The sequence below is a fragment of the Castor canadensis genome, chromosome 16, assembly GCF_047511655.1.
Source record: "Castor canadensis chromosome 16, mCasCan1.hap1v2, whole genome shotgun sequence".
Taxonomy (NCBI): domain Eukaryota; kingdom Metazoa; phylum Chordata; class Mammalia; order Rodentia; family Castoridae; genus Castor; species Castor canadensis.
The window spans coordinates 12658352-12674676 of NC_133401.1; the positions used below are offsets into that span (position 1 = coordinate 12658352).

At 43.1% G+C, this 16325-nt stretch overlaps 1 protein-coding gene across 2 annotated transcripts; it reads left to right on the forward strand.

Moving 5' to 3' along the window:
- Nucleotides 1–1192: 1192 nt before the first annotated feature.
- Nucleotides 1193–15803, forward strand: LOC109703253 (cytochrome P450 2B4-like). 2 transcript variants are annotated; one of them, XM_074057002.1, is made up of 9 exons: nt 1193–1407; nt 4637–4799; nt 4943–5092; nt 7425–7585; nt 8059–8235; nt 8743–8884; nt 10333–10520; nt 11156–11249; nt 14842–15803. In XM_074057002.1, exons 1-9 carry the CDS (start codon nt 1237–1239, stop codon nt 15021–15023), a joined length of 1428 nt encoding a protein of 475 aa, XP_073913103.1. In that variant the 5' UTR covers nt 1193–1236; the 3' UTR covers nt 15024–15803. The 2 variants fall into 2 exon arrangements, with proteins under 2 accessions (XP_073913103.1, XP_020043984.2); XM_020188395.2 differs by having other exon boundaries at nt 1194–1407; nt 11108–11249; nt 14842–15624.
- Nucleotides 15804–16325: the final 522 nt, after the last annotated feature.

The following is a 16325-nucleotide window of genomic DNA, read 5'->3' on the forward strand; positions in this document are numbered from 1 at the left end:
ACAAGGAAAGAGAGCAGGAGGGTGAATATGATGGAAATATTATGTATACATGTAGGTAAATGGAAAAGGGGGGCTTATTGAAACTATTCCAGGAATGGGGGAAGGGACAATAAAGGAGAATGATGGAAGAGGGTGAATTCTGCTCTGATATATTGTAAGAACTTTTGCACATGCCACAATGTACCTCAAGTACAACAATAACAAAAATATTTTTAAAGGCTCTCAACAGATACTACACCATGCTCTCAGATACTCAGAACCACCTCAAGAAATTCTGTTCATTCTCAATTACTCAGTCTCTGGTATTCTGTTACAGCAGAAAACAGACTAAGTCATGGTCTCTCCATTCCTGGAGCTCGGGGTCTAAAAGGAAAAACAAACTTTGAGCCAGAGAGAGAGAACAAGAGAAAGGCAGAGAATTTCTTGCACTGTGAAGACAGTCACCTGACTGCCTCTAATTCTGGGTTTCAGCAGTTCTGTATCTCTTTTTATTTCTTTCCTCACTCCCACCTTTGGCTGTCACAGAGCAGAGTGAAAGGAAGACACTGGAGACATGGACACTGAACAGCTACATACCTTACAAAGACAGGGGCTAGGAAATGCACAAACACAACCAGCACAAAGATTCACACACAGGAACACACATAACCACCACCTTCACTACTCAGTGCAAACACACCTTCCCATAGAAACCAAAGACATACACAGAAGCTTCCACACTTGCAAGGATATGCAAATAAGCACACCCAGTTTCATCCACAGAAGCACACACTGAATACTCACATTTGCAAATGACACATCCCTTCACATATAAAAAACACACCAGCTCACACACACCGTTGCAAGATGGCTTGGATAGATGAATGCACACCAGTATAAACAAACAGATGAAACTAAGTAGGCAAGCTCATGAGCACCCACAGCCACAAAATAGACATGTGCACCCATATGCACACACACACAAACTCATACACTCATTTGTACTTTAGTGTCTGTTTCTTAGATCTCTGCTAACATCTAGGGAGGAGGTAATGAGCTAGGGTATGAGCAGGTCACATGATGACCAAGCAAGAAGTATGGGATCCCAGCACCTCTCATCTGGGTTCGCACTCATAGACAATGTTCAGAGGGGAGGCGGGGAATAGATGAAGTTACATAACTGGGTGTGGAAACAGGCTCAGGCTAAAAGGTCCAGCTCCAGGCTTCAGCAAGGTGGACAGCAGTCAGACTGGGACCATGGAGTTCAGTGTCCTCCTCTTCTTTGCTTTCCTCACGGGCCTCCTGCTTCTTCTGGTCAGGGGCCACCCAAAGGATCGTGGCCGCCTCCCTCCAGGCCCTTATCCTCTGCCCTTTGTGGGGAACATTCTGCAGATGGACAGAAGAGGCCTCATCAAATCCTTCATGAAGGTGAGACACAGGTGGATGGGGCCTCAGGGTTGGCTGTTCCCTGCTTTGGTAGGACACTGGAGATATGGACACTGAACATCTACAGACCTTACAAAGACAGGGCTAGGAAATGCACAAACACAACCAGCACACAGACTCACACACGGAAGACCAAGGACTCCTTCCAGGGTCAGGGCTGGTGTGGTAAGGTTGGTGGATACAAGGTGATATGCTGGAGTGTGATGGATGGTGGGTCAGATTGCAAGGGTAGACCTTGCTTTAATTGGACAGTGTTGGGCACTGTCCTTAGAAGAAGCAAGTGGGCATGCAGAGGTGTCAGGGTACATAATGTAACTGTCCTTTGCCACCTTCTGCCATGTCCTTGGGTGCCTCCCTATTCCAGGAAAGAGAAAGGGCAGAGGCATCAGTACAATAGGTTTTGTATCTGTCAACAACACAGAGCAAACAGTGGCCTGAGCCATTGCTGAATCTAAGGGGAAGAAAAGGGAGTGTGGCAAAAAAGGTGGGTAGAGAGTGTTTATCAATTAATGGATGGAATTGGAGAACATCATTCTGAGTGAGGTTAGCCTGGCCCAAAAGACCAAAAATCGTACGTTCTCCCTCATATGTGGACATTAGATCAAGGGCAAACACAACAATGGGATTGGACTTTGAGCACATGATAAAAGCGAGAGCACACAAGGGAGGGGTGAGGATAGGTAAGACACCTAAAAAACTAGCTATCATTTGTTGCCCTTAACGCAGAGAAACTAAAGCAGATACCTTAAAAGCAACTGAGGCCAATAGGAAAAGGGGACCAGGAACTACAGAAAAGGTTAGATTAAAAAGAATTAACCTAGAAGGTAACACACAAGCACAGAAAATTAATGTGAGTCAACTCCCTGTATAGCTATCCTTATCTCAACCAGCAAAAACCCTTGTTCCTTCTTATTATTGCTTATACTCTCTCTACAACAAAATTAGAGATAAAGGCAAAATAGTTTCTGCTGGGTATTGAGGGGGTGGGGGGGAGAGGGAGGGGGCGGAGTGGGTGGTAAGGGAGGGGGTGGGGGCAGGAGGGAGAAATGACCCAAGCCTTGTATGCACATATGAATAATAAAACAATAAAAAAAGCGTATGATGATTAAAAAATAATAATAATAATAATAAATCCAACGTCCCATAACAGCAAATGGCACCCATGCAGTGTTGAGGGGTTTCCTTATCACTGCTTTGCACACAGGATTTTGTGTTTCATTATCACATAGTTTTAAAATGTTAACCTATGTCCTTGACCCCAGACTCAATGGGAGAACTGGAACCCTGACTGTAGACATGACTTTTTTTGACCCCTCCCTCTGACTGTAGAGACCACACTTCTGAATCTTGGGTTTGTTATTCCTTGGCTTTTGATAGACTCTTTTTCCTGCCTGATCAATAGCCCATTGATTTATTTTATATTTTGGGGGATGGGATTTTGCTAAATTACCCAGGCTGGCCTTGAACTGGTGATCCTCTAGCCTCAGCCTCCCAAGTGCTGAAATTACAGGTGTACAGCACCATGCCTGGTCTCAATGGTTTATTTATTGATACTTATTTCTTTTCTTCCTTCCTTCTTTCCTTCCTTTCTTTTTCCTTCTTTCTTTCTTCTCCCTCCCTCCCTTGCTATCTGTGTGTCTCTCTGTCTCTGTCTCTTTCTTTCTCTCCCTCTCTCTTTCCCTTCCTTCCTTTCTTTTTTGGTGCTAGAGATTGAACCCAGGGCTTTGCCAATGCTAGGCAAATTCTCTACCACTAGCTATATCCCCAGTCCTTTTAAGTCCTTACACCATTGTTTTTTAACAAAGAAAATATTTCAGAGTACAAGGAGTATATGCCAATGCTGCTTTGAACTTAAAAATTATTTTCAGTTCAAATATATAAGTTCAAATGATTAGTGATTATAGAATATATTTATTATATACAGTCAAGTCAAGGCATGTGGTATTTGGTTACTTTTTATACATTGTCTACTTCAAGGTGAGTGGTCACAGACTCTCACATTATGGACCCCTTGGACTCTTCAGAGGAATTACAGAGAAGGGAGTAAAGATTACATGTTACATGATTACATAAGATGTTGTTAGAGTTGTGTCATGCCAAGATGGTGCTCACACCCATCTGCATGGGACTTGTGACAAGATTTAGGAAAGTGGAAATAAGCTAAGGGGTAAATTCTGGACAAAAATGTCATCTCCTATTCAATTCACTGAAACCTTTCTTTTTTTACAGTATTGGAGAGTGAACCCATGCATGCCATGCAAGCAGTCTACCATTTAAGCTGTGCCTCCCCACACTGAGCCCCTCTTTAAGGAAGTTTTTTTTCAAGTCCTGCACAGAGTAACTGGGCCCCAACTGTGCTTCCTCTCACACACTTTGATGCCCCCCTCCAACTCTTGCTGTCTCACTGTCTCCTTTCTCCCCTTTTATTCATTGTCTGTTTTTTTGGTTGAGACTGGGGTTTAAACTAAGGACTTTGCCCTTGCAAACCATGTGCTTTATACTTGAGCGTAAATGCTTGAAAAAATGTGCCAAGTATAGACTTTTTTCTTAGCATTCTCTAAACAATGACTATTTGCTTAGAATTTGTATTTTATTGGATATCTAAGTAATCTAGAGGTTTTAAATATACAGGAGGCTAAACATAGTTTACAGACAAACACTACACCACTTTATATAAGGGATTTGAGTATTGGAGGACTTTGTATCAAAAGGGGTCCTGGGATCTGTTCTCCAAGGACACCAAAGACTGACAGTTGTCCAGCAGTTTCTCAAATAACTATACTGATGATCTTTCATATTTCAGGATTGTGCTAAGGGACCATTATTTCCACTTCACGTCTACCCAGTGAGTGGGCCAGGGTCATTTTCTTTGAAAGTTGTCAGGAGACAGAAAGCAGGTGGAAGTTAGAACACAGAATAGAGGATTCGTTGGTTGAGATGTAAGGACTATCTGGACAGATTGAAGGGTACGGTCAAGGAAAATGCTACAAATATTTAACCATCAGTACTTCTTGGGCCCCAACCAATCACAGCAGATACTGTTTGGGTCATGGATGAACACTTCAGTTGTTGGATCCTTGGAGTAGTAGCCTAGGGTGGAGGGTCCTGGGGGAAAACACCTAATTACCAATCTGTATCTGAGTGTTTTTAATAGTTTACCAACAAACTGTGTAATGAATAATAGCAACCTTTGTTTCTTTATGCTTCACAGCTTCGAGAAAAATATGGAGATGTGTTCACAGTGTACCTGGGACGTAGGCCTGTGGTGATGCTGTTTGGTACAGACACCATACGGGAGGCCCTGGTGGACCAAGCCGAGGCGTTCTCTGGCCGAGGGACAATTGCCACTATTGAGCAAGTCTTCCAGGGATATGGTGAGGGTTGCAAAGGCACCAAGAGGGGGTGGAATGGAGGGTGGGATCCAGAGAAGTTAAGTATGAGAAAGAAGGACAAGGGATAGGGAGGAATCCAGTATCCTTTGAACTTCCTCTGTAACCCATGCCTACTTTGCCTCCAGGTGTGGTCTTTGCCAATGGGGAACGCTGGAAGGCCCTTCGGCGCTTCTCTCTGGCTACCATGAGGGATTTCGGGATGGGAAAGCGGAGTGTGGAGGAGCGGATTCAGGAGGAGGCTCAGTGCCTGGTGGAGGAGCTGCGGAAATCCAAGGGTAAGTCTCAGGGGATGGGAAGGAAAGAAAACAAAGATAGTGAAAAAGAGAGTGATGGGTACACAACCGTAGAAAGACAGAGGTGTACATGGACAGAGATATGAAGATAGAGATAGAGGTTCAGGAGAGAGAGACAGAGACAGAGAGAGAGAGATTGAGAGAGGAAGTTTATATTGTGCAAGAATAATTCAAGAAATGTTGAGTTAGTGTGTTGCTTAATTATGCTCAGAGAAACCAATTCATGGATTAATTTTGTGTGCCAAAGGTAAAACAGAGCTTCTGTAAAAGAAAGCAAAGAGAAAAGGAGGAATGACAGGCATTTAGAAATAAGAAAAGTATAATTTTCTTACCTTGGGGAAGTGCTGGTGAGTGGGCAAAGAACGAAGAGACAGGTGGGGGTGCTCTGCTTTTGGGCAGCCAGAGGAACATACTTTGTAACTTGTGGGTTCTCTGTAAGGGGGGCATATTGGTGACATGCCCCCCTTTTAGTGCCTCTTTCTCTCATTTTTCTTTTTAAACTAGCTTTGGAGGTACTGGGACTTGAACTTAGGCTCTTGTGCTTGTTAGGTAGGCACTCTACCACCCTGATGTAGCTCTGATGGAGCTACTCCATCAGCCCTTTTTGTGTTGGGTATTTTCAAGACAGATCCCCTCAAAAACTATTTGTCCGGGCTAGCTTTGTACCCCAATTCTTCTCATTTCTACCTCCCAGGTAGCTGGGTTTATAGGTATGAGTCACGGCACCCGGCCTCTCATTTTCTTTTTTTATGGATTATATATATGTATATACATTTATAAATAATATATATAATATGTATATGTATATATATGTTTATATTATATATATGTATATTATGTACTTGGATCATATTCACTTCCCATTAACTTCTATTCTCTCTCTTCATGCCAGTCCTCTTTCTCTTTCCAAACAGTTCCCCCTCTACTTCCATGTCATTTTAAACAGCATGGATTCTGCATATGAGAAAAACATGCAATATTTGTCTTTCTCAGTCTGACTTATTTGTTTCACATGATGATCTCTAGTTCCATACATTTTCCTGCAAACTACATATTCTTCATACCTGAATAATATTCCATTGTTTATATATGCCACATTTTCTTTGTCCATTCATCCATTGATGGGTGCCTGGGATGATTCCATACTTTGGCTGTTGTGATAGTGCTGATATAAACATGGGTGTGCAGTATCTTGATTGCATTCTGATTTAAATTCCAGTGCATGTATGTCCAGGAGTGGTATAGCAGGATAATATGGTAGTTCTATTTTTAGTTTTTGAGGAAACTCCATACTGATTTCCATACTGGCTGCACTGATTTGCATTCCCAACAACAGTGAATAAGAATTCCTTTCTCCCCTCATCTTTACCCCATGTTGTTTATTTTCTTGATTGTAGTCATTCTGACAGGTGTCCACCACCTTTTCTCACTAGCATTTCTCAGAAGACTCTGAGGTGTCAGTATAGAAGCTGGAAGGGAGCAATAGTGATAGACAGACTGAGAAGGAAGGAGGAAGCACTGTGACACAGAGAAACAAGGAAGGAGAGACAGACAGGAAGAGGTCAAAAGGAAAAGAAAGACATACAAGGACAGAGAGAGAGAGAGTAGAAGAGAGTCAGAAAGGCAGAGGGAAACTGAGACAGAGAATAAAGAAAGACAGACAAGATTCAGGGGAAGATCTGCAGAAGAGTGAGAGAAGACAAACAGGTGAGACCCAGAGAGAATCAGCCACACAAACCTAATGTTCTTAGGCTCTAGCTCCCCTCTCCCATCCACAACAGTAAGGACTGAGCCTGTCATACATGGGCATCACGTCACAATTGAAGAATGATTCCTGGAAGACCTGAGAGCCCTAGAAGTAGAAAGAGGAGAGAAAGGAAGAGTGATAGATAGGGATGGAGGTGTCAGGGCCTTTAAATTTGCACAAGCACTTGATTGAACACGACCCTGCCCACTCCAGACCCTGTCTCTGTCTCTCAGCTTCTGTGTCTGAATCCTGACCCCAGTAATGAGTAGCTGTGTTACTTTGGTCAAATCACTTAACCTCTGTGTTTATCCATTTACAGTGTGGGGAGTAATAATAGAATTGCATTGTTCTTATGATGTTGTGATGAGAATTAAAAATAAAACAATGTGTAAAGTGCTTAGATTCGGGAATGGCGCATAATACATGCTTGTGAGTGTTAGTTATTATTGATATTCTTATCTTTTATTACTGAACAATGGAGAGCAGTCACACAGAGATGGGGCAGCAGCCAAATGTTTTTCAGACTCTTGATTCTGTATCTCATGTCCTGACCCCTCCTTCTCCTAGGAGCTCTCCTGAACCCCACCTTCCTCTTCCAGTGTATCACCTCCAACATCATCTGCTCCATTGTCTTTGGAGAACGATTTGACTATAAGGACCATCAATTCCTGCGGCTGATGGATTTGTTCTATCAGACGTTTATGCTCATGAGTTCCTTCTATGGCCAGGTCAGGAGGAGGGAGTGGATGGGTGGGACTGAGGGGAACATCCAGGGCAGGGGGGAAAGTTTCCATTTGGGGACTCAAAAGTGGAAGTGTACTGGAAGAGGGGCAGGGATGACAGAGAGAAACAGAGAGGATGAGATCTAGAGGGAGGGGGAGATGGTGAACAGAGATGGAGAGATAGAAAGAAAGAGGAAAACAGAAATAGAGTCAGAGAGACATCAAGAAAATGAAGACTCAGGAGAGAAAGGAAAATTGAGAAGTGAGAGAGAGGGAGAAGTACAGAGAGAGTTTTCCCATGTGGTATGGGTGCCTAGGAGTGCTCCCTTTTTTGGTGGTACTGGGGATTGAATTTAGGGCTTCATGCTTGCTAAGCAGGTGCTCTGCTACTTGAGCCACTCTGGCAGCCTGAGTGCTGTCTATTCCCTGAGACATATAGCCATCCTCAGGTGTATCTCACAGCCCCTTCTTTCTTGCAGATGTTTGAACTCTTCTCTGACTTCCTAAAGTACTTTCCTGGCACACACAGGCAAATCCACAAAAATCTGCAGGAAATCATAACTTTCACTGGCCACAGTGTGGAGAAGCACCGTGCAACCCTGGACCCCAGCTCCCCAAGAGACTTCATTGACTCCTACCTGCTGCGCATGGAGAAAGTAGGATCTGCATGGAAGAGAGGAGAGCTGAGAAGGAGGAAGGGGAAGGGGTAGGAAAGGAGAATAGGGGGAGGCAAAGAGCAGAGAATGGGAGGAAAGAATAGGTAGAAGGAAGGGAGGAGATACAGAAGGGATGGAGTGAAAGAGAGGAGGAAGTAGAACGGGGAGGGAAAGAGAGAGAGAAGGTGGACTACTTGAGTAAGAATTACAAGGCAAGGTACAAAAAGTAGGAGAAAAGACCCACAAGGTAAAAAGAGACTGGGAGACAGAAAGTGAGAAACATACCAAGGGTTGGAGAAAGTGATATAGAAGTCAGAGTAGAGAGGCTGGAGAAACAGAGATAAAGATGAATGGTTGGATGCATTCAGGATAGAGAAACACAAAGTAGACCAGATAGTGTGAGACCCAGAAACAGAGGGAGGGTGTCCAAAGAGAGTGTACACCTTCCTGCAATGAGGCTCCAGTGTCCCCTGACCCTCCCTCTCCCTCTTGCCCCTCTGGAACCAGGAGAAGTCCAACGTGAACACTGAGTTCCACCACCAGAACCTCATACTTACCTTGCTCTCGCTCTTCTTTGCTGGCACCGAGACCAGCAGCACCACTCTCCGCTATGGCTTCCTGCTCATGCTCAAGTACCCTCATGTTGCAGGTAAGCCATGGACAGCCATTTGGGAAGTTCTGCTTCTCCCCTTTGGCTGCAGAGGTGGGTCTAGGGCTGAGAGAGGCAATATTGGTCTCTTATCTAGGAGCTCTGCAGGCTTTAGACTAGAGCAAACTGAGCCAGTCCTGTTAATGGATGGGTGATTGAAGAATCTTTCTGCTTGTTCTTACATTGTTTTCTACTATTACTTAAAGATTGGTCCATTGTATGCATGCATCTATCCATCCCTTCATTTATCCATGGGCTTCTTTCTCTTGGCAGCACTTGAATTTGAACTAAGGTCCTCACACTAGCTAGGCGTCCATTTATCCATACATCCATCTCTCCATGCATCTATCTATCCATTATCTATCCCTCTATCCACTCACCATTATCCCATACATCATCCATCTATTAATTGACTAATTCACCTGTATAATTGCTGATTGTTTCATCTACAGTGCATCCCAGGACATATACTTTCATTCACTGATTTTTATTCTTCAGTTCATGAATTGATCCCTGGAATAGTGATGAATGAACTATTTGTCATTGGTTATTTGGCTAACTCATTTATTTATGCTGTGCCCTAGGTTTCATTCCTTACTCCTCCCAACAACCTGTCTTTCAATTCATCATTCATTCATCCACCCATTCCTCTATTTATCCATTTAATAGCTATTTTATTTCATAACTTATCATTCAGTTCACCCACTCATTTATTCCTTTGTTTACTCCTTTACTTATTCCCTTATTTATCTTCACTAATTGATTCATTAAAAAGTTCCTTCAAAAATTTACCATTCATGTGATTATTTCTTAGTTGGGTTCATTGATTTGTCCACAAGCCATTTATTAATTGATCCATTAATTGAATCATCTATTGATTGATGAGTTGAATATATACATCCATTTATTGGTTTGTTGATTTCATTCATTCAGTGATCTTTCCATACTTAATTGATTTGTCCATTGATTGATTGACTGATATACTTACTAACTGTACCATTGTTCATGGACTAATCTATTGATTTGTTCCACTGTTATATTCCTGAACACCTAGTTGAGTACCTAACCTGTAACGCACATGTAATAAATATTAGTTAGTTTTCCATTTATCTTAGAAGGGGAGTTAGGATAGACTGGTAGCCTGGAGTTCTTAGTATAAAATTCCATGCAAAATTTTGTGTGTGTGTGTGTGTGTGTGTGTGTGTGTGTGTGTGTGTGTGTGTAGTTTTGCATGTGGGGAGATAATGCACAACACTCATTAGATTTCAAAGGGTGAATTCTTGTTTTCTCCCTCCTGCTCTCACCACACACTGACTAATCTGAGCTTCATCAATGATCTAATGTTTTTCTTAAGGTTTCTCATGAGTTATTGATCCATAGAAATCCACAGTATCATTGCTGTAATGCCTCTATGCAGGTGGGGTTCATTGTCCCCCTTTTCTGTGCAGAAAGAGTCCAAAAGGAGATCAAAGAAGTGATTGGCTCACATCGCCCACCAGCTCTCGATGACCGCAACAAAATGCCATACACTGATGCAGTTATCCATGAGATTCAGAGATTTTCAGATCTCCTCCCTTTCGGTGTGCCCCACATGGTCACCAAAGACACTGCATTCCGAGGGTACATCATCCCCAAGGTGAGACCAGCTAGCTCCCACTTCTCTGTGTGGGAATCCTCACCTCAGTTTTCCTTTCTTTTTTGGGGGGGCAATACTGGGATTTGAACTCAGGGCTTTGCACTTGCTAGACTAGAGCACTACTGTTTGAGTCACACCTCCAGCCCTCTTTACTCTGGTTATTTTTGAGATAAGATCTTGTTTTTCACCTGTGCTGGCATGGACCATGATCTTCCTATTCTATTTTTCTTGCCACAGCTGAGATGTTCACTCATGGTTGAGGTGGGTTATTGTGATTGTGAACTTTTTGATGTGGCCAGCCTGTAACTGTGACCCTCCTAATTTCAGCCACACATATAGTGAGGATAAAAGGCCTGAGTCATCATTCCTGGCTCTCAGTTTTCCCTTCTCTCTGTCTTCTTTCTTTTAGTTTCAACAGGTCTCAATTTTCCATTTTCATATATGGGTCTCAGTTTTCTTAAAATTCAACATCACCCCGCTGTTGGAAACTCAGTAAATCCCTTGCCTTTGTTTCATTTTATCTGTCATTTTTTGCACATGGAGGCCAGAAAATAGCAATATCTTTTGATCTTATGACTTTTCCCCAGAACACTGAAGTTTACTCCATCCTGACTTCTGCTCTCCACGACCCACAGTACTTTGAAAAACCAGATGACTTCAACCCTGAACACTTTCTGGATGCTAATGGTGCATTTAAGAAGAATGATGCTTTTATTCCTTTTTCCATAGGTAAGCTGGACCCTCGATCACTTTCCCAGACACCAGATGGCAGGTCCCCTCCTCTCCTTGAGACAGACAATAATAGGTCCTTGTTTATTGGGTACTTAATATATTCCAGTTGCTTTACCTGAGGTATCCCAACCTTCTTCACTAAAACTTTATGGGGCCTTGAGGCCTTGAGAAGTGAGATTACGTCTTGAAGACACATTTTGGTAAGAAGGACCTTGGGCAAATATTAAAAATCTCTAAACCTGAGGAAATTCATTTTCTTAAAAAATAACAAGTGAAACACACCTGGGTTTCAGCCTTTTTTCTTAGCCCCCCAGAAATATTCATAGAATTGTGAATAAGACCCATGCAGATGCAGATGGGGTCTGTGGTTCCCACCAGATTCTCAGAGGTATAAGGAACCCCTGCTAGTGTATAAACCACAAGAAGCCCATCTGTATTGGAGGCTAATGATAATGCATCAAACAAATCACACACACAAATCAGAGACACTGTTTCTGCCCTAGGAAACTCATAGTCCAGGAGTATAGGTGACATTCACAAAATTGTCACACAACAATAATCTAATTAAATGATTTAATGCATGCCCAGTGCTTAGGACTACCTGGCACAAAGCAATATGCTCTAGGAAGCCAAGTATCAGTGGCTCATACCTGTAATCCTAGATACTCAAGACACAGAGATCTGAAGGATAGAAGTTCAAAGCAAGCCCTAGGCAAATAGATCTTGGGACCCCATCTCAAAAAAATCCAATACAAAAAGGCTGGTAGTGTGGCTCAAGTGGTAGGGTGCCTGCCTTGCAAGTATAAAACTTTGAGTTCAAAACCAAAACTACCCAAAAAAAATCCTCAGGGGGCAATTATTTTTTTAATTGTGTAATAAAATATGAGGTAAACACTGACTAATTTTGACCAGTAAGAGAGAAAGAGTTAACATGGGAAACTGATTTCTCAGGTGAGGTCAAATTGGCAAGCATTGATCAGTCACTAGACAATGTTTTCCAGGCAGAGGAAACAGCCAGGGCAAAGCCCCGGAAGCTGTAGGATGCTCTGGGGTGAAGATAAGGTCAGGGGATGTGGTTGAATAGCTTAGCTGGGCAGGGCCTTGAAGGCTGAGGGAGGAGTTTGTATCCATCCTTGAACACTGGTGAGCTGAGGCGTGTCTTGACAGGCTTGTCCCTGTTTCCACTTGCCACTCTTTGACGTTTTAAAAGAAAAATAAAACTATACAAATTAAATTTCATAGAGGATTTTTCAGCAAAAGTTCCTGAATTGGACAATATCCTGAACCAGTAAAGATTCAGAGAGCTCCACCAGCAAAGTGCGCAGGTAGTGCTTATAGACAGAAGGAAGTGGGCACACAGAAACAGCAGGATTAGTTACAGTTCCCCTTTTGCCTTATTTGGATGGGTCTGAACGTCTGCAGGCTATGGTTGGCTAATGCTGACTATTATGATTAGCTGAGACTTGGTAACTTGTTAGAATCAGTTTGTTTACATATTAGCTTATAATTGCTATGTACAGAGGCACCATTATGCCTAATTTAACTTAAATAAAATCTTCAGTGCTAAATGAAATGAATTTTACCCATGTAAAAGCCCTATGTCCAGGTTTCTTTGTTTTGGGAAGAACAAAGGCCCAAGAATCAAGTTCCTATGCTTGAATTTCACCCAGTGACTTCAGTGAGTCAGGGCTCTGACCCTGCTCCTTCCTCTGTCTAGAGCAATGGGCCCCTCCCTCATTTCCTCTTCCCTGAGAGTAGGGAACTTATGGGTGGTGTGATGTGGGTCATTTCTACATTGAGTTGCCCTAACCTAAGTTTAAGTAGAGGCAGAGATGTAGATAAATAAAAAAAGAGACAGATAAGTTAGCAATGGAGAGATGATGAGAATGCAACAGAGAGGTGGATAAAGGGAGACAGAGACAGGAATATCATGACAGAAAGAGAAACTTATAGTAGATAGACACTGAACTTGAAGCAATAGAAGCAGAGAGAAAGGAATAAGGAGAGACAGGAGGAGGAAGAGCAAGAAGAGAGGAGGAGACAGAGTAGAAGGAGGAAGGAAAAGGAGGAGGAGGAAGAAGAGGGAGAGAGGAGAGACATAAATTGGGCATGAAGAGGAAGAATGAAAAAATGGAGAGGTATTTTTAGCAGAAAAGAAAATGGACAAAAAACAGTGCTTGACAGGTATAGACTAAGCAGAGGCAGACTGCCCAGGGCAGAAAGAAAGATAGACTGAACCAAAAGCCTGTTAGTGCCAAAGAGATATCAAAGGACATCTAAGCAGACATGACAAGAAGGAAAGGGTATGTTGAGAGAGAAACAGCAGGCATCAAGCTCTTGTGGGAAAATCTGATCACACAACCAGTTTCTTAAAAAACCCTCCTGTCTCCTGAATTCTGGAGATGCCAAAAGGATGTTTACCCTTCCCCATGGAGGCACAATTTTCCAACAACCTGTAAAGTATAGGGCTGCCTGGAAACCTACCTGGAAATCTTGACCTGGCTTTCCCAGGTTGCCAGTTAGCAGATTAAGAAGCATCAAAACTTTCAGACTCCCTTTGTTCTCATTCTACTCCAAGTCCATGGTTTATAAACTAGCACAGGTTCATTACAGCTCTGAGAATCTGGTGGGGTCATAGAACCCTTCTACATGTCCTTCAGTTATATTCATAATTGTATGAACATTTTGGGGGGGAGTTTTTTTGGTGCTGTACTGGGGATTGAACTCAGGGTCTCAGGCTTGCTAGGCTAATGCTGTGACACTTGAGCCCTGCCCCAATTTTTGCTTTTTTTAAGTTTATATTTTAGATAGGGTCTTGTGCATTGACTGGGGACACCTTGTATTTTGATCCTCCTACTTCCACCTCATAAGTAGGCTTGCACCATCATGCCTGGGGTGGGGGTGTGCAGGAGAAGGGGGAATTCTTGAAGCTCACAGATCTCAAGCTATGGCCAGAAGACAATCCAGAGAGCATCACATATGCAGTTCCAGAAATACCACCTCCATACACTCCCAGAAACAAGCACAAGCTACACGAATAAGATTTCTTTTAAGAAAGGCACTTGCTATGCAACCCAGGCTGGCCTCAAACTTTTAGTCTTCCTGCCTCAGTCTCCCTAGTGCTTAGATTACAGGTGTGAACCACTATACCTGGGTGCATATAGGGTTAATATAAGAGTTTCTACAAAGGTAAAGTTTACCACCACAACAGCCCCATGGGATGGGTGCCATGTCCCCCATATGAGAAATGAAGGACATTAAGTCAGAAATGTGTGCATACTTATGTACACACCCTACATCCAACCATGAGTGGGTCCTGATCTCCTGTGAGGCCAATGAACCCTTGGAAAATATAACAAAAGCCAAAAACTTTGTCTCAGAACAATGAGCATGGGTCACCCATTTAAAGTTCTGCACCCAGTTTCAGAGGGTTTGGGAACCCCCTAAAATACTACCATAGATTACAGGTTAAAGGCCAAGTACATGCACATTTTTTGCAAGTGGACACAGGTGTCTGGGCTTAGGAATGAAACTGGGCAGAACATTGCACTTTCTAAGTGCCCACATGGCTGATCCTTTGTTTCCACAGGGAAGCGCATTTGTCTTGGTGAAGGCGTCGCCCGCAATGAATTGTTCCTCTTCTTTACCACCATCCTCCAGAACTTCTCCTTGGCCAGCCCCGTGGCTCCAAAGGACATTGATCTCACACCCCGGGAGAGTGGTTTGGGCAGAGTTCCTCCAACTTACCAGATCCGCTTCCTACCACTTTAAATGGCGTGAAGGAAGCGGGCAAAAGGATTTCATAGTCATTAAGTGTCCCCACCTCTGTAGGAAATGGCTCCTGGCTCCCTTCACCTAAGAGAGACCTACTGTAAAACCAGCAGCTTCTCATCCTTAGTTGCTCACTATGGCAAACTTTTTAGAGTCTTCTGTCATGCTGCAGCTCTTTGAAGCCCTAAGTGGTCTTCCTGTAGTTGTGCCTTTCAGACCATAGCTCATGCTGAGTGGCTTCTCCCTTGCTTAGAACAACCACAGTCCCCATTTATCAACCTCATGTGCTCTGTGATATGTGCTAAAGGGCTGTGCACATGATTTCTCTTGAATCCTCCCCTCAGTAGCCCCACAGAGTGGGTGCAATGATTCTGCCCCTTTACAGATGAGTAATGGAGGTCAGACAACGGCATCAGTTGCCTGAGGTCACAGTGCCAGTTTGTGAAGGAGCAACATCACATTCTGACTTTTAACCCAAACTCTTCACTGTAGTGCCTCCTCCTGTATGTATTTAAATTAAAGTATGTTTCACACAACATGAAATTGACCATTTCAAAGTGTACAAGTCAGAGTCGTTTAGGTCATTCACAGTGTTGAATAACTGCCTACCATCTAATTCTAACACTCTTGTCACCCGCCCAAAGAAACTCTGTACCTATGGAGAAGCCACTCCCCATTCCCATTCCCCCACCCAGACCATGAAAGCACCAATCTGGTTTCTGTGTCTATAGACTTGCCTCTTCTGGATTTTTCATATAAATGGAGCCTTACAATATGTGATCTTTTGTGTCTGGTGTCTTTTACTTCACACAGTTTTTTAGAGGTTCCTGTGTCTCAGACTGTGGTTGCATACTGTCTCATTCACACTCAGCATCCCTCCCTGCTTCTTTTCACTATGCAAAGGTCTCCTCAGTCAATGACCCCTGATCTGTGCAGTTTCTATACTGGCATCTTAGATCCTTGGATTACCTGATTCTCCCTTCTTTTTTGGCAGTACTGAGTTTTGAACTCAGGGCCTTCCAAGTGCTCCACCACTTGAGCCATGCCCCAAGGCCTTTTTGCTTTAGTTATTTTTCAAATAAGGTCTTGCATTTATGTCCTGGGAGGCCTAGACTTCCATCCTCCTATTTATACTTCCCATATAGCTGGGATGACAAGTGTGTGCCACCATGCCCAGCTTTTTATGGATTGAGGTGTAGTCTCTCCCACTTTTTTGCTCAAGCTGACCTTGAGCCTCAATCCTTCCAATCTCTTCCTCTGTAGTAGCTAGTATTACAAGTGTGAGTCACCTTGCCTGAAGTT